The sequence below is a fragment of the Nycticebus coucang genome, chromosome 15 (assembly GCF_027406575.1).
Source record: "Nycticebus coucang isolate mNycCou1 chromosome 15, mNycCou1.pri, whole genome shotgun sequence".
NCBI lineage: Eukaryota > Metazoa > Chordata > Mammalia > Primates > Lorisidae > Nycticebus > Nycticebus coucang.
Window position 1 is genome coordinate 95,711,991 of NC_069794.1, and position 19,069 is coordinate 95,731,059.

The 19,069-nt window shown below is 45.4% G+C and overlaps 2 protein-coding genes across 4 annotated transcripts in view; one reads left to right on the forward strand and one right to left on the reverse strand.

Annotated features, from left to right (window-relative positions):
* The window catches only part of RNASEH2B (ribonuclease H2 subunit B), an 80,818-nt gene extending 66,407 nt beyond the window's left edge, over positions 1-14,411 (reverse strand). Inside the window, exon 1 of one of the 3 annotated variants that reach the window (XM_053563713.1) lies at positions 13,953-14,278. In XM_053563713.1, the coding sequence (XP_053419688.1) occupies positions 13,953-14,016 (64 nt within the window). In that variant the 5' untranslated portion in view covers positions 14,017-14,278. Of the gene's footprint in view, positions 1-13,602; positions 13,810-13,952 lie in introns of those variants that run through there. The other 2 variants (XM_053563715.1, XM_053563712.1) reach the window with 2 other exon arrangements.
* A 211-nt stretch (positions 14,412-14,622) lies between these two features.
* On the forward strand, positions 14,623-18,170 carry LOC128566629 (U4/U6 small nuclear ribonucleoprotein Prp3-like). The gene is given in 2 exon segments (XM_053563540.1): positions 14,623-17,646; positions 17,648-18,170. Coding segments are annotated over 2 exon segments (2,034 nt in total). The 5' UTR covers positions 14,623-15,928; the 3' UTR covers positions 17,964-18,170.
* Positions 18,171-19,069: the final 899 nt, after the last annotated feature.

Here is a 19,069-nt window from a genome sequence, read left to right on the forward strand (position 1 = left end):
CCAGATGGAGCTAACAGTGTTTGGCTGTGGGCCACAGGGAGCCATTGTGAGCGATCTGCCACAGCAAGCTCTGCCCTCAGGGTCACAGAGCTAGAATCCGGGTGGGAGCTGGTAACCCAGCGACTGAGTAGCCTAAGGGTGGGGTCTGAGCTGCCTTGCAGCCCTAACCCTCGGGGGCAGAGTGAGACTGGTTTTGGCACACTGGGTAAGTGGATAGCCACTTCAGCAGTGATTCCAGCGACAAGCACTTTCCTGGGAAAGCTTCTGCTCAGCAAGTTTACAAGCTCAAAGTGCCTTTTAAGTGGGCTGAAGAGAGATTTAGGGTGTCTACCTGCTGGGGTTTGAGAAATCAGCAGCCTCCAGTCGTATCAGAACTGTGATTAACATCTCATACCCCAGAAGACCACGTGTTGCCCAGACAATATTCAAAAACATATACATACTGCTTTGTTTTTGGTTGTGTTTTATTGTTTTTTTTTCTCTATTTTAATGTTGTTTTGTATTTTAATTTCAACCTTTTCCATACAGATCATTTTTTCTTTCTCAATTTTTCTAGTTTAATTATAATTTCCCATTGCTGCCTTTTTTAATAACTAGAACTTCATTTTTGCTAGTGTTTCTACTGCTATTATTTGGTTTTTCACCCAATATTATCCCATAAAATTTTCTGTTTCCTTGAGCATAACAACAATGAAGACCCAAGCTACCAAACCTGTGGGATACTGCAAAAGCAGTTTTGAGAGGGAAATTCATCGCTTTAGATGCCTACATTCGAAAACAGAAAGAGAGCGCATCAACAATCTCACAAGAGATCTTATGGAATTGGAAAAAGAAGAACAATCTAAGCATAAACTCAGTAGAAGAAAAGAAATATCCAAAACCAAATCAGAGATCAATGAAATTGAAAACAAAAGAATCATTCAGAAAATTAATGAAACAAGGAGTTGGTTTTTTGAAAAAATAAATAAAATAGATAAACCATTGGCCAGACTAACGAGGAATAGAAAAGTAAAATCTCTAGTAACCTCAATCAGAAACGATAAAGGGGAAATAACAACTGATCCCACAGAGATATAAGAGATCATCTCTGAATACTACCAGAAACTCTATGCCCAGAAATTTGACAATGTGAAGGAAATGGATCAATATTTGGAATCACACCCTCTCCCTAGGCTCAGCCAGGAAGAAATAGAGCTCCTGAACAGACCAATTTCAAGCACTGAGATCAAAGAAACAATAAAAAATCTTCCAACCAAAAAATGCCCTGGTCCAGATGGCTTCACACCAGAATTCTATCAAATCTTTAAGGAAGAGCTTATTCCTGTACTGCAGAAATTATTCCAAAAAATTGAGGAAGAAGGAATCCTTCCCAACACATTCTATGAAGCAAATATCACACTGATACCAAAACCAGGAAAAGACCCAACCAAAAAGAAGAATTTCAGACCAATCTCACTCATGAATATAGATGCAAAAATTCCCAACAAAATCCTAGCCAATAGATTACAGCTTATCATCAAAAAAGTCATTCTTCATGATCAAGTAGGTTTCATCCCAGGGATGCAAGGCTGGTTTAACATACGCAAGTCCATAAACGTTATCCACCATATTAACAGAGGCAAAAATAAAGATCACATGATCCTCTCAATAGATGCAGAAAAAAGCATTTGATAAAATCCAGCATCCTTTTCTAATTAGAACACTGAAGAGTATAGGCATAGGTGGCACATTTCTAAAACTGATTGAAGCTATCTATGACAATCCCACAGCTAATATTTTACTGAATGAAGTAAAACTGAAAGCTTTTCCTTTTAGAACTGGAACCAGACAAGGTTGTCCTCTGTCACCTTTACATTCAACATAGTGCTGGAAGTTCTAGCCAATACAATTAGGCAAGACAAGGAAATAAAGGGAATCCAAATGGGAGCAGAGGAGGTCAAATTCTCCCTCTTTGCTGACGACATGATCTTATACTTAAGAGAACCCCAAAGACTCAACCACAAACTCCTAGAAGTCATCAGAAAATACAGTAATGTTTCAGGATATAAAATCAATGTCCACAAGTCAATAGCCTTTGTATACGCCAATAACAATCAAGATGAGAAGCTAATTAAGGACACAACTCCCTTCACCATAGTTTCACAGAAAATGCAGTACCTAGGAATATACCTAACGAAGGAGATGAAGGACCTGTATAAAGAAAATTATAAAATCCTCAGAAAGGAAATAGCAGAGGACATTAACAAATGGAAGAACATACCATGCTCATGGATGGGAAGAATCAACATTGTTAAAATTATCTATTCTTCCCGGGGCGGCGCCTATGGCTCAGTGAGCATGGCGCCGGCCCCATATACCGAGGGTGGCGGGTTCAAACCCAGCCCCGGCCAAACTGCAACAAAAAAATAGCCGGGCACTGTGGCGGGTGCCTGTAGTCCCAGCTACTCGGGAGGCTGAGGCAGGAGAATCGCCTAAGCCCAGGAGTTGCAGGTTGCTGTGAGCTGTGTGACGCCACGGCACTCCACCAAGGGCAATAAAGTGAAACTCTGTCTCTACAAAAAAAAAAAAAAAATTATCTATACTTCCCAAAGCAATCTACCTATTCAATGCCATTCCTATCAAAATACCAACATTGTACTTTCAAGATTTGGAGAAAATGATTCTGCGTTTTCAATGGAACCGGAAAAAACCCCGTAAAGCTAAAGCAGTTCTTCATAATAAAAACAAAGCTGGGGGCATCAGCATACCAGATTTTAGTCTGTACTACAAAGCCATAGTGGTCAAGACAGCATGGTACTGGCACAAAAATAGAGACATAGCCACTTGGAATCGAATTGAAAACCAAGAAATGAAACTAACATCTTACAACCACCTAATCTTCGATAAACCAAACAAGAACATACCTTGGGGGAAAGACTCCCTATTTAATAAGTGGTGTTGGGAGAACTGGATGTCTACATGTAAAAGACTGAAACTGGACCCACACCTTTCCCCACTCACAAAAATTGATTCAAAATGGATAAAGGACTTAAATTTAAGGCATGAAACAATAAAAATCCTCAAAGAAGGCATAGGAAAAACACTGGAAGATATTGGCCTGGGGAAAGAGTTCATGAAGAAGACTGTCATGGCAATTGCAACAACAACAAAAATAAACAAATGGGACTTCATTAAACTGAAAAGCTTCTGTACAGCTAAGGAGACAATAACCAAAGCAAAGAGACAACCTACACAATGGGAAAGGATATTTGCATATTTTCTTTTTTTTTTTTTTGTATTCTTTTTCTTTCTTTTTTTTTTTTTTTTTTATTGTTGGGGATTCATTGAGGGTACAATAAGCCAGGTTACACTGATTGCAATTGTTAGGTAAAGTCCCTCTTGCAATCATGTCTTGCCCCCATAAAGTGTGATACACACCAAGGCCCCACCCACCTCCCTCCTTCCAGATATTTGCATATTTTCAATCAGACAAAAGCTTGATAACTAGGATCTATAGAGAACTCATATTAATCCACATGAAAAAAGCCAACAATCCCATATATCAATGGGCAAGAGACATGAATAGAACCTTCTCTAAAGATGACAGACGAATGGCTAACAAACACATGAAAAAATGTTCTTCATCTCTATATATTAGAGACATGCAAATCAAAACACCCCTGAGATATCATCTAACCCCAGTGAGAATGGCCCACATGACAAAATCTCAAAACTGCAGATGCTGGCGTAGATGTGGAGAGAAGGGAACACTTTTACACTGCTGGTGGGACTGCAAACTAGTACAACCTTTCTGGAAGGAAGTATGGAGAAACCTCAAAGCACTCAAGCTAGACCTCCCATTTCATCCTGCAATCCCATTACTGGGCATCTACCCAGAAGGAAAAAAATCCTTTTACCATAAGGACACTTGTACTAGACTGTTTATTGCAGCTCAATTTACAATCGCCAAAATGTGGAAACAGCCTAAATGCCCACCAACCCAGGAATGGATTAACAAGCTGTGGTATATGTACACCATGGAATACTATTCAGACATTAAAAAAAATGGAGACTTTACATCCTTCGTATTAACCTGGATGGAAGTGGAAGACATTCTTAGTAAAGCATCACAAGAATGGAGAAGCATGAATCCTATGTACTCAATTTTGATATGAGAACAATTAATGACAATTAAGGTTATGGGGGGGGAGGAAAAGCAGAAAGAGGGACGGAGGGAGGGGGGTGGGGCCTTGGTGTGTGTCACACTTTCTGGGGGCAAGACATGATTGCAAGAGGGACTTTACCTAACAATTGCAATCAGTGTAACCTGGCTTATTGTACCCTCAAGGAATCCCCAACAATAAAAAAAAAAACACTGGGAGAAAAATATGTAAATAAAGAGTTAAAAAGGGACAACAAAAAAGTTTAAAACAATGAGGTTGACATATAACTATTATAAAAACATAATAATAAATAATAAGAAAATAATACAAATGATGAGGTACAGGTAGGTGGTGGATGTTGCCTTACCAGACGCTGAGAACCTTACCAGACGCTGCTGAGATTCAGGCCCTAGAGGTGCTGACAGCACAGCCCTCTGCCAGCCTCCAGCCTCTATCCTCCAGGGACAGATAACCAAACAAGCATCAGAACATGCAGGTCTGAACCCCTCACACTCTCCTTAAAAGCAAGTCACAAAGCAGCACCTCCCTGTGCCAGAGTGTGCTCTGCAGCTGAAGTGCCCACACGGAGGAGCTAACCACTACGACACGCCTCCATTCCCCCTGGCCACTGGCAGGCACCAGCGCTCAACCCATGTTCACAGAGAACTGATGATGAAGACAGCACCTGTGATGAAGAGGCACCCTGACCTGGGCACCAAGGTGGGAGGGCCTGAGGGAAGGCATCCTGGTGGAGGTGACACCTGAGCTGTGGTAAACAACAAGCAGGAATCTGCCAGCAGGGCTCCAGGAAGACACAAAGTCATGGAGCCTTCAAAGACAGAGAAGGTGGGCTGTGACAAATGGCTTGACTCTGTGGGAAACACAGTTGAATGAAGCCTGAGGACAGAAGTGGAAGCAAGGGAGAAAGGACAGATTAAGCAGGGCACTGTAAGAGGAAAGGGCACATGAGACTTTTGTCCTTTTAGCAAATACACAGTAGGCGATGTATGCCCATAACAAAAGATAAATACACGAATACAGGTCACATTTGAGCACCTCAGGAGAGTGACGAGTATTACAATTTTAATACAGTTTTTTCCTTTCTTAAAATGTGTATACATTTCGTTGGCACCCTCTGTATTTGACAACCTGCTCTGCCCCAGGCCCAGGGCCAAAAGGCTGAAGTATTATAAGAGTGTACAAGGAACTCAAACCCCAGAGAACAACCCCACAGGACTGGCACTTTCTCCCACTATGGAGATGATAGAATGGAGGCTTTACACCGAGGAAGCAATTTGCCCAAGGACACAGAACAGTAAGCAGCATAACTCCGGCTTTTCAGGGTGTGCTGTGATGGCAAGGCTTTAGGGAGCACCGGCCCAGCTGTCTGTTCTTCACCACCATCATTAAGGCTCAGAGGATGTGGGAGACTCAGGCAATCCTCATTCTGCTATTCAAATAAAAAATCATGAATACTGCTTACTTTCTTTTTGTGATTTTTTTTCCTGCCTTGGAGGACAAATACGTGGGAGTCATGAGTTCTTACTTATAAACATCCCAGGTCTTTTGGGACAATTACTAGGACAAGATCAGCCTCCAGAAACTGCCTGATTACACCAACTGGCAAGTGATTTAGCCCATCCACTCCAGAACACGCTCAGATAGCAAGGAGAGCAGATCCAGCAGCCCTCGGAGAAAGGTCAGTCGGGTCCCACCAAAAAACATTTCCTACAGGGAAAACTAGACTGAGGATTTATGTGGAAAATGTTAGGCTCCATGCTGGAAAACTCCTAGATTGCTGACTGCAGGAGGCTTTAGCAAATGACACATCTTCCAAAAAGCTGAGCTTAATTATTCAGGGGTTGTCTGTAATCAGCACTTGAATCAGCCAGGTTCTCTATCATTTGCTAAGTGGAATGCGGCTTCCTCCCATCTGAATAAGCTCTTCCAAGGGTAAGGAAGATGCCAGCCTACCGGTATATTTCTAGACACACACACACATGGTTATGACAAAGAACAAAAACCTACTTAGATTTTTCACCTGAGATCAACCGTGCACTCTTAGGTAAGAAGGATAAAAGAGTTCTGTTTTGTTTTATAAGGGTTGCCTATAGCAATTCTTCCTTTGCCATATGGTTTAAAATTTATTCCCTCCCCTCACCGGTCCCTGAACAAGGAGCATTCTTTTTGAGCTTATAAAAAGCCATGAGACTATAGTCAGAAACTACAACATTAATATAAATTTTCCCCATCATGAAATAAGAAAATTAGTTTTTCCTTTTACATCTCATTTCTTGTTTTAATCCTTTAGTTAGAACATAGTTCTAAAGTGTGAATTCACACAATCCTTATACATCTATTTTGCTTCCCATTTGAAGAGACAGTTCTGATGTAATTATCTGTGGTCATCATGAAGCCTTGTATTTTTATCTCATTTGAAATGTCTAAGGTAGGCAGGCTTGGGATTCTCACTGCCCCAAACCAACCCATCTGCTACCTCCAAGTGACTGGTCATTACTTAAGTTTTCTGTGAGGAAATAAACAATACATAACAATCTTCCCTGTGTTTTAACACATATTTTAATGAAGTAAAGGGGAATAATTTTATTATCTTTTTTCATAAGGGCTTGTTCTTAAATGGGAATGGTTTAAGAAAAGTATTGTCTAATTTTATTTTCCACTTTCAAAAGAGACGGAGAAACGGGGAGGAAAAAGTAGGACTCGTTGCCCAACTTGGGGCCGAGCAGGTATAAAAGCAGAGCTCTCCTACTCTAGGTCCCCTCGACCAGGAGGCTCCACTGCCTGGAGGAGCCTGTGCAGCCGGCCACACTCTCACCCCGACTGGAGGAATCCTACACGCCGACTGGAGGAATCCATTTACCTCGCTGTGGACACAGTCTCCAGATCGTGCGTGAGCATCAAAGCCCATGTCAGCACTTTAATGGGTGTCCCTGGGAGGACCGTGGGAGTGATGGCCACACCTCTGACACTGAACGCTTTGAAGCCAACCTGATCATGAGGACCTGTTTTAGCTGCAGTGGAGTGACTGGACTCTCAAGTGACTTGAAGCAAGTAGGAGGTGCATCAGCTGGTGTCCAGGAGGCCTCAAGCACGGTACTATAGTACGCAGACAATGTACTGCCTGGGAAGGTGTCCCCTGACAACAGTGTGGGTGGCTTCTTGATGAGCCCGGTTAACCAAGTACCCAAAATTGCTCCTGACGACTTCCAGACGGTGCTCAACAGCAACATCAGTGACCTGCTGATGGTGATCTAAGTGGCCAATCTCACACAGTCACAGATGGCCCTCAGTAAGAAACTTGTAAACCTGTGAATGGGCCCCGAGCAGCACTCCTGCCAGTCTGGGTCTCTCCCTAGGACTCAGAATGAAGTAAAGGAGAAATGGTTTCTTTGTGGTCTTGAGTCACACTGACTCAGTCAAGTGCTTGTGACTCTAATAAACATAGCCTACCTTTTGTAAATGGAAAAAAAAAGAAAGAAATTGCAACAGCAATGGGCATGCTATTATCAACCATGAGCCCAAAGTCACCTCCCAGTTCAGAACGTGAGAAGTAATGCTGTATCAGCAGTACCAGACGCCAGGCGGGACGGTGCCAGGGCTGACACTGCAGCACAGGCACCAGGTGCTGGAGAACCTCGCCCAGGGCGCGACCCCCCTTATCGCTCCAGCTGCAGGTGCCTAAGTTTCCAGGAGCTTCTCGGTGGAGCCTGCCACTACTGCTGCCACCTCCTGGTACACTGGGGCTCCTGGCCTGGCCCTCACCTCTCCCTTTCCTCCTCATCCCCTCAGGCTCCCAGGCTGCTCACCTCCCCCTCCTCCTCCGCTCCAGCTCCCGGGCCCCCTAGCCTCCCCCCTGCCCTCCTCCTCCACTCCAGTTCCCATGCCCGCTCGCCTCCCCCCTGCCCTCCTCTTCCTCTGCTCCGGCTCCCAGCTCTCTTGCCTCCCCCCTGCCCTCCTCATCCACTCCAGCTCCCAGCTCTCTTGCCTCCCCCCTGCCCTCCTCTTCCTCTGCTCCGGCTCCCAGCTCTCTTGCCTCCCCGCTGCCCTCCTCTTCCTCCGCTCCGGCTCCCAGCTCTCTTGCCTCCCCGCTGCCCTCCTCTTCCTCCGCTCCGGCTCCCAGCTCTCTTGCCTCCCCCCTGCCCTCCTCTTCCTCCGCTCTGGCTCCCAGGCCCGTTTGCCTACCCACTGCCCTCCTTGTCCGCTCCGGCTCCCAGGTCTCTTGCCTACCCCCTGCCCTCCTTGTTCCTCCTTGTGCGTTCCCCACAGTGTTCCGAGTGGCTGCAGCGGCTGGACTCTCAAGGGGAATCATTTTATTATAAAGCTTACTATAACTGAACATGGGATCTGCAGTGCAGTTTGCTCTTAATGGGGGGTGGGTGTATTTAAGGAACATTTTAATCTAAGTGGACCTAAATGAGCTTTCTTGTCTTTTTCTTTCTTTCTTTCTTTCTTATTAAGGTTCCTGAAATGATTTCTGATTTTTTTCGTCACTCCGGGGTACTTCCCAATGTTTTAACATTTCCTTGGAGATGAGCCCTGTTAACGGTTCAGCCCCAACAGCAATAAACGTAGTCCTCTATCCCACACTCGGTGCACATCTGTGTCCCTCCCAACTGAGCAGAATTGACAAATGCACAAAACTTGGACTAGAGAAAATTACTAAAAATACGACTCGAACGTTTACTTTTAGGGCAACGAAAAGGGATGGAAGCTTTTACCATTTTCCAAAAAGTAGAGATGTTAATGGCCTCCTATAATAACTAACACAGCAAACAGGTAGTTTCCAGGACGTTTTAGAGAAACAGACTGTCCCAAACAAAAGGAAATGCTTACCTTGCTGAAATGAGAAGCAATTCTGTCTCTGCTTGCCTATGAACATCAAAGTCCTGGTTCTGAATTTGCAACAAGTACCACTTTAAGTTCCAGCTCTGTTTATCTGGGATATTTGGTTTCTCCAAACAATGAAAATCAGAAGCAAAGAGACCTAAATTGAACTTTTAAATATTTCCTTCAAGATATAACACAGTGCTGTGGTAGGCAACTCGATAAATAATGTGAATTAAATGTCAAAAGAAAGTATATCATCACAGGGTTAGGTTGTTTCACGTGTATCCCGTGGGTAAATCCTTTGAAGTTCCATTGGCCTTTCCCCATCAGGATAAAAAGAACTCCTAAAGTAGTGAAAGTGTTGCCCAGAGAAATCATCCCAGGTTTAGGTTGCCACTCTGGTTTACACTGGACAATGAGCTTGTCTTCATAACAGAAATAGTGCAAATAATAGCTTTTAGTATCACCTGGAAACTATATGTAACTTATAGGCTTCAAAGCTTGAACACGGTAAAGTGCATGAACAGGAATCAGTAAACTCTGCCAGGAAGCAAAGCTTAATTGGATACGGGCCTTGCCACTGGTATTGTTCAAAGAGGCCTCTGTCAATCCTCTGCAATTTAGCAGAGACTCCTAAAAGAACTGGGAAGGACTGAATAGACAAAAACCCTAGAAAGAGTAGCAAGGAAAAATCTCCACTTGGGTAATTAACTGTGTTCTGTTTAGTTTTTCGTGTTATGTACATCCTTTCTCTCTGAAGGATCAAGGGGACCAAGTCTAGATCCAGAATCAGAACCTGGTCCCCCTGAAACCAAGGTAGAAAGAACTTTACACCATCATTCTGACCACATGCACGGCAGCAAAGGTGAAAGGAATCCTCACCTGGAGTCATCACAGCTGGTTGAATCTTTGGAAAGTAAAGATAACTTTTTTTTTTTTTTTTAGAGGCAAAGTCTCACTCTATTGCCCTCAGTAGAGTGCCATAGCGTCACAGCTCACAGCAACCTCCAACTCCTGGGCTTAGGCAATTCTCTTGCCTCAGCCTCCAGAGAAGCTGGCACTACAGGCACCTGCCACAACGCCCGGCTATTTTTTGTTGTAGTTTGGCCAGGGCTGGATTAGAACCCACCACCCTCGGTATATGGGGCCAGTGCCCTACCCTCTGACCCACAGGCGCCATCCAGTAAAGATAACTTTTCAGACGATCAACATGCCCTGCTCCAGCCACATTCTTGGAGCTGGCTGGTCAATGCACAGCTGAAGCCTGAGGAAATTCCTCGAGGGACTTGTCTTAATTTGGACTTTGGGAAAAGGGGGGGTGAGGGGAGAATGTCACACAGGGAAGAGTAAAAACTCATATATATATTAACCCACCACCATGGTACTATTAAGGCCTGGGTAGAGAACCCAAGAAAAGTAAACACAGTCCCTAAAATCTAAGCGTTGAAAAGTGATTAATATAGGCACTTACAGAAGCAAGCTACCCCGTTTCCCCAAGAATAAGACAGTGTCTTATTTTAAGGTGTGCTCCCAAAGATGCGCTAGGTCTTATTTTCAGGGGACGTCTTATCTTTCCTGTAAGTAGGTCTTGTTTTCAGAGGATGTCTTATTTTCGAGGAAACAGGGTAATATTGGACCCCAAATTAAAATATATTGGAGTCTCAAAAGGGGGGAATGAGAGAGGATACCTGAGAAGGGTAAGGTCCAGGAGAACAGGTCTTCTCAAGGAGACCCCAAGGATACACCTGCAGGGTCCTCTCCATGGTGACTCAGCTCTTGGGAATCTGTAAACTTAACTTCCTGGAACTTGGAAATTTCTACTTCTGTGAAATCCTGTAATCCTGTGGGGGCTGGAATAGCATCTCTCCTTGATTCAAACTGGCCAGTGAGAAGGGTACCTGTGGGTTGGAACTTTTTGACTGTCGATAAAAAGGGAAAGACCAAACCAGTCGGGAGCATGGCCATTTGGAATTCTATGCTGTAAGCTCCCAGTCTGTGAATAAAGCCCTTCCTCTTATTTATTAATAAATAAGGTTTTGTTGGCCTGTTGGTTAATATGCTCCTTTTTTGGTTTGGGAGTATTTCTTCATATTCCACAAGTTTTCTAAAACTAAGTAAAAACTGCCTCCACCGAATATTTTTTACAAAGTTTGATAATCTTTGTTTCATTAATTTAGGGCCGGACTTCACTGCTGTACCCTTAATATGGTGCTATTGTGCTTGCTCAGCCGAGGGCATGGGCTCTCCTACTCTTGAGTGCACAACTAGGTGGCCTCATTTCCCATCTGCTGGAAAAACCAACAAATACATCCGTGACGATGACCCCATACTCTGACTCATGAGCACTCCCTTGACCTTATAAATTCTGTCCCAGGCAGAGTGCAGAACCCCGGGGCTGACGGCCAGTCTAGTTCTCAAGGGCAGGTCCTCACTGCAGTGGTTCATGGGTGAGGTGGGGTGTGTCTCTAGACCAGCAGCATCAGCAGCACCTGGGAACTTACGAGAACACACATTCTTGACCCCAGCCTGGGACCTTTAGAATCAGAACCTGGTTGGCGAGCTCCCCAGGTGACTGAAGCCCTCAGGTTTGAAAACCAAGACTGGACTGCAGCAGCTGTGACACTGTGCGTACCCTAAGAGCCTGTAGGTGGCACTAAAAACCAGCCAGAAAGGAGGGCGCTCAGATTGCAACCCTTACAGAGCCTATTCATCTGACCACACGTGCTGCCGCCCGTTCTGTAACAGCTGCTCTGCCTCAGCTAATGTGTTAAACAAGAATTGGACTGAAATTTCTTTTCACAACTGAGTAGTAGATACATTAAGCCTACAATTTTCAGGTATGAAATCAATACTAAACTCCTTTGAAGGTTTTGTGTTTCATCCAATGAGGATACAAACACACTTTAAAAATGAAGATGCCAATACTGATTAAACAGGACAAGACAAACTCAAATTATATCAGCTATTGTGTATCTTTGAGTAACAATAATGCACTTGATTCTGAAAGCATGATTTAGAGTGCCCACCCTGAAAATATAATTGATTCAAATGACAAAGTGAGAAGGAAGATTTTTCTAATGAAAAGCCTGCATATATTGTGTGGTGCCTGCAGCTCAGTGGGGAGGGCGCTGGCCACATACACCAAACTGGCAGGTTAGAACCTGGCCCAGGCCAGCTAAAACAAAGACAGCTGCAACAAAAAAAATAGTCGGGTGCTGTGGCAGGCACCTGTAGTCCCAGCTACTTGGGAGGCTGGGGCAAGAGAATCGCTTGAGCCCAAGAGTTTGAGTCTGCTGTGAGCTGTGATGCCATGGCACTCTACCCAGGGCAACAGCTTGAGACTCCTGTCTCAAAATAAAACAAAACAAAACAAAAGCAAAGCATGCACACAGGTAGCCCTTTGCTAGAGTCTACCCACACTCTGAATTTTGCATTAGCTCTGTTTGACCATCCAAACATCTGTAGGAGGATATGTGGCACTGCCTGCCATACAACTACTCTGCGAAACCATTCAGCAGTGTCTACTAAAGCTACACATACAAGTGAGTCCCTACGACCAGGAGCTCCACTCTTGGATATATGCAAAAAGCCTCATAAAAGATTGTTCTTGTAAGTAAAACTCATAATATTTGCCAACTGGAATCCAAATGTCCATCCACAGTAGAAGAGTTAAATCTTATGGATATTCACACAGTAAAATAGAAACGATAACAGAAAAATCAACCAATCAATAAGACACACCACTAGTACACACAATGTGGGTGAATCTCACAGTCAGGGATAAATTTCTCATGCAATGAAACAAGCCAGACACAAAATAGTACACTCTCACTAAACAGGACAGCTAACCTCTGGTGACAGTCAGCACAAAGGTGACTGAGGACATGCTACTTGACCCGGGGAATGGTTACTGGGGTGTATACTTATGAAAAGTTCAGTGAATTACCTGTTTCTAAAGGGGAGAGTTAAACATACAGGCAAAAAAAGTTTTGACAGACTGTCACAAAACAATTTTTTACATCCACCCTAAGTATCTAGGTTCATGGGAAACTATTATCAGTAGCACAGTATATTTACCGCAAAAATACTCAGCTATATCTCAAAATTAAATAGTGACTAGGGACTTTCCTTCTTTACAGTGTGCACTGTCAAATGTTAACATCTATAAAATGGCCTAACGATTCTGGCTTGCGCTCCCTAGCCCAGTGATTCTCAACCTTCCTAATGCCGCAACCCACAGGTTGAGAACCGATGCTCTAGCCCAATTCCTTTTATTCTTTCAGTGAGTCCCTCCTTGTGTGGCACTGGTGGTCCATTGTCCCAAGATCCCACATGCCCTAGATGGCCAGTCATGTCCCCAGGGAGGCTGAAAGGGCGGGCTCCCTTCTGCGGTTATCAATCTCCCCAAACTCCTTGGCAGGTTTTTTTTTTTTTTTTTGGCTAGGGCCGAGTTTAAACACGCCATCTCGGGTATATGGGGCCGGCGCCCTGCTCCTTTAAGCCATAGGCGCCGCCCTCTACCTAAACTCTCTGAATGGCCACTGGCCTACCCGCCAGTCCTGCCTCGCCAGCCCGGGCCGACGCAGGCAGGGGCCCTAGGAAGCCAGCGCACCTTCCCTGAGGCACTCTGGGCCTACTGGATCCCAGGCTCAGACCAGAGGAAGCACAGCAAGTCGCCGAACAGAGGACAGTAAGCAGAGCAAGTCGCCGAATGGGGGACACTAAGTTACTCCCCAAACAAGACCCCGAGCCCGCGAGGCTCTCCAGGGCTGTCTTCCTGCGGCTCACCCGACCCACGGGGGACCAGGGCGGGGAAAACACGTCCGGCTCCATTATGCGCTTCCGGGTTTGCAAGCTGCGCTGGCCACGACCTCTGACCACGACGCGGGGCACAGCGTCCCAGCGAATCCCGTCTCTGGCTGGGGAGGGGACCGGGAGCCGGTGGGGTGCGGGCGTGTTTACCTGGAAGCAGGACCACGAGCTGCCGGGCGCGAGCCCCGTCCCCGCAGTCGAGGTCGGCGGCCATGCCGCCCGCCTTCTCGGGCCCAAGCGGCGCCGCCACCGCAGCCCCCTCCGCGCCGAAAATGGCGGGAGCAGGGCCTGACCGGGCGGCGCGGCAGCTCGGCCCGCGGGGCGGGTTCCTTTCGCTTCCGGGACCAGCCTGGGCGGATGTTACGTTTTTAAATTTAGCGCGGGGCACGACCAGCGCCCGGGCAGGGCTGCCCTCCCTCACTCCCTCCACGGCCCGGCGGTGGCGGCGCTCGACGCGCGCAGCAGGCGCAGAGTGACGTGGCGCGCGGGGGCGGGGTCTCTGCGGCCCCGGAGCAGCGTCGCAGCGTCGCAGCGCCCGGCTGCGCTGCCTCGAGGCGGTGGCGGGCCCGTGGGGTTCCCCGCCGGAAAGCGAGCGACGGCTGCTGGCCGGGTCCGGAGGACGGACGATGCCCGCCACACCCCGAGGACTGGGGACGCTCCTGGATCAAGTCACAGCCGAACCCTAATGTAACTCTGAGGCGTGGTGCCCGATACCTGATGAACGCTTCGGTCCTCAGTTGCTTTAGGCTTTGGATTTTTTTTTTCTTTGAGACAGCCTCACTTTTACCCTCAGTAGAGTGCTGTGGTGTCACAACTCACAGCGACCTCAGACTCTGGGCTCAAGCGATTCTCTTGTCTCAGCCTGAGTAGCTGGGGCTACAGACGCCCGCCACAACTCCTAGCTAGTTTTAGAGACCGGGTCTCGCTCTTACTCAGGCTGGTTTCGAATCTGTGCGTTAGGCGACCCACCTTGGCCTCCTAAGTGCTGGGATTACAGGCGTGAGCTGCTGCCTGGACCTGTGTTGGATTTAATATCCGAATTTGTGTATGTTGTCAGTCGTAACGGCTGCCAGCGGTCCTCACGTTGGATTTAGTGCTCACCACCAAAAGGAGGTGTGCACTCTGTGGGGTTCACAGTGCGAATAGTTATTTTGGAGAACTATTTGTAAGTGAGTTCAAAATTAAGACGTTTGGAAAGTGATGTTTAAAAAGTTAGGATCAGGTTGGGGCCTGTGGCTCAAAGGAGTAGGGCCCCAGCCCCATATGCCGGAGTTGGCAGGTTCAAACCCAGCCCCAGCCAAAAACTGCCAAAAAAAAAGTTTGGATCATGAAATTTTGGAATTTAAACTTTAACAAATATTTTAATTGAAAAAGCCATGCTTGGTGTATGCTTTTTAAAACGAAGAAGAAAATAAATACTTCTCTTGTCCTTCAAAGAAAAGTATTTGTCTTAGAGACAACCAGGCCAGGAGCCAAAGAGCTGCAGTCTTGGGATTTCCAAGTCAAGGAAAGACCCCCAAGAGTAGTAGAACTGCTGAGTCAAAGGATATGGACACCACTGTAGATCCCGACGCAGTCCATGGCTGTATGAGAGGTATGAACACCACTGATTATGTTAGTGGAGATGTGAATAGGTTTCCACCAGTATGCTTCTGTATTTGATCTCTAACACACTTTGCTTTTTCAAGTTGAATTCTGGAATTGGAGAATCTTGTTCAGATAGTAGTAGATTTTCTTATTGAATTCAAAGAGTTACCATGGTATTTTGAATTTTGTACTACAAAATTTTAATGACATCATCATTCACGGAAGGGTGGTGGTGATTCCGTTTGCTCGATTAGGTTTGAATGACACAGTCCTAGGGTGGGACCTTTGCTGGTGAATGGGCGGGGACTGTGTCTCAGGCACCATAAAAGGGCACTGTATTCCAGCACAAATTCAGAGGCAACCAGGCCAGGAGCCAAAGAGCTGCAGCCTTGGGATCTCCAAGACGTCCACTGGAAATCTCCAACTCAAGACGACTATCATTAGACATTCCACAAAAAAAAAGCCATAACATAGCCATCTCAGGGGCTGAAGTTTCTGAGTATTGAATCCCACTTGAGCTATTTTACTTCTCCTGAACAATGGCACTGTCTAAGAGGGAGCTGGATGAGCTGAAACCATGGATAGAGAAGACAGTGATGAGAGTATTGGGTTTCTCAGAGCCCATAGTGGTAACAGCAGCACTGAACTGTGTGGGGAAGGGCATGGACAAGAAGAAGGCAGCTGACCCTCTGAAACCTTTTCTTGATGATTCTACTCTCCGATTTGTGGACAAGCTATTTGAGGCTGTGGAGAGGGGCCGAAGCTCTAGGCATTCCAAGTCTAGCAGTGATAGGAGCAAAAAACGAGAGCTAAAGGAGGTGTTTGGTGGTGACTCTGAGATTTCCAAAGAATCTTTGGGAGTAAAGAAGCGACGAATACCCCATCTTGAGGAGGTGGAAGAGGAACCAGAGGTGATCCCTGGTCCTTCATCAGAGAGCCTGGGCATGCCGACTAAGCTCCAGATCAAACAGATCATGGAAGCAGCAACACGACAAATTGAGGAGAGAAAAAAACAACTGAACTTCATTAGCCCCCCTACACCTCAGCCGAAGACAACTCCTTCCTCCCAACCAGAGCAACTTCCAATTGGCAACACTATTCAGCCTTCCCAGGCTGCCACTTTGATGAATGATGCCATTGACAAAGCAAGGAAGGCAGCTGAACTACAAGCTGGAATCCAAGCCCAGCTGGCACTAAAGCCAGGACTCATTGGCAATACCAACATGGTGGGCCTGCCTAATCTCCATGCTATGGGCATTGCTCCCCCAAAGGTGGAATTAAAAGATCAAACTAAACCTACACCACTGATGCTAGATGAACAGGGTCGCACTGTAGATGCAACAGGGAAGGAGATTGAGCTGACACATCGCATGCCTACTCTTAAGGCTAATATTCATGCTGTGAAAAGGGAGCAATTCAAGCAACAGCTAAAAGAAACGCCATCAGAAGATACGGAGTCCAATACGTTTTTTGACCCCTGAGTTTCAATTGCCCCTTCCCAACGCCAGAGACGAACTTTTAAATTCCATGACAAAGGCACATTTGAGAAAATTGCTCAGCGATTACGGACCAAGGCTCAACTAGAGAAGCTGCAGGCAGAGATCTCACAGGCAGCTCAAAAAACAGGCATACATACTTCCATTAGGCTTGCCCTCATTGCTCCTAAAAAGGAATTAAAGGAAGGAGATATCCCTGAAGTTGAGTGGTGGGACTCTTACATCATCCCCAATGGCTTTGACCTTACAGAGGAAAATCCCAAGAGAGAAGATTATTTTGGAATCACAAATCTTGTTGAACATCCAGCTCAGCTTAATCCTCCAGTTGACAATGACACACCAGTTACTCTGGGGGTGTATCTTACCAAAAAGGAACAGAAGAAACTTCGGAGGCAGACAAGGAGAGAAGCACAGAAAGAACTACAAGAGAAAGTCAGGCTGGGCCTGATGCCTCCTCCAGAACCCAAAGTGAGAATTTCTAATCTGATGCGAGTATTAGTCACAGAAGCTGTTCAAGACCCCATGAAGATAGAAGCCCATGTCAAAGCTCAAATGGCAAAAAGACAGAAAGCACACGAAGAGGCCAATGCTGCCCCAAAACTTACAGCAGAACAGAGAAAGGTCAAGAAAATTAAAAAGCTTAAAGAAGACATTTCACAGGGGGTACACATATCTGTATATAGAGTTCAAAATTTGAGCAACCCAGCCAAGAAGTTCAAGATTGAGGCCAATGCTGGACAACTGTACCTGGCCGGGGTGGTGGCACAAGGATGTCAATGTGGTAGTAGTGGAAGGGGGCCCCAAAGCCCAGAAGAAATTTAAGCGTCTTATGCTGCATCGGATAAAGTGGAATGAACAGACATCTAACACGAAGGGAGATGATGATGAGGAAGCTGTGACGAAAACCAACAAATGTGTACTGGTCTGGGAGGGTACAGCCAAAGACCGGAGCTTTGGAGAGATCAAGTTCAAACAGTGCCCTACAGAGAACATGGCTCGTGAGCATTTCAAAAAGCATGGGGCTGAACACTACTGGGACATTGCACTGAGTGAATCTGTGTCAGAGTCCACTGCCTGAGACTACTGCGACCCCTTCCTCTTCCTCCTTGTGGTTTGTCTCTTTAGTCCTCTCCCTTATTCTACTTCCAAGCCCACCCCAGTTGTGTGTGTAATCTCAGCACTGTGCCAAGCAGACACTGGGACAAAGGGAGAATATCCTACTCCCTTCCCCAGTGACCCTGGTGTTTCCTTTTATCCCCCTTACGTACATATGATTAAAGAGTTATTAAAAAAAAGGAAGAAAGAAAGAAAAGTATTTGTCTCTCCCATTCCAGGTACCAAATATGCTTACTCAGGGCATGTATTGTTAACATTTCTTTTCTATTTTAACGAATTTTTCCATGCAAATACAAGTTCTTGTGATCTTAAAAAGAAATACCAGAGTGGGTGTGGTAGCTCACGCCTATAATCCCAATCCTTTGGAAAGTCAAAGACAGAGGATTGTTTGAACCCAGGACTATGAGATCAGCTTAGGCAACATAACGAGAATCCAACTTAAGATATATATATAAATTATTAGCCAAGCAGCCAAGCATTGTGCTACTTAGACCACTGCATATGATGGGAGGATCACTTGAGCCCAAGTGTCTAAGGTTGTAGTGAGCTCTGATCATGCCACTGCACTCACGCCTGGGCAACAGAGCAAGACCCTGTCTACAAACAAACAAACAGAAACACAGGAGACTCATTTACTCTCCCTAGATGTTTTGATAAAGACACAAAATGTGTGCTTCATGTTTATGCTAAAAATAGAGAAATTATATTATTACACACTTTTATAGAATAATCCCTTTTATTAATTGAAAAACATTCCCAAACAATTAGAACTACTTAGTGAACTAATGAAGACTGTGTTTTCAAGAATGTTAGTTACACTTGCAAGCTCAATACAATTGCCAAAGTCAACATGAAGTTAGCTATTATTCTGTAGAAGTTGCAACACTTTCTCTTTAAATTATCAATACTATTTATTTTTGCTATTGAGCAAAACATTTGCTGAAACTCCCATCACCAGAAAAAGGTGTTAATCTTTGGTGGTCCATAAACAGTATTTACCAATCACAGTTCCCGTTTTTCAGGTGGTTTCTTAGAATGAGTTCATATCTTATTACCAGTTGAAGAATG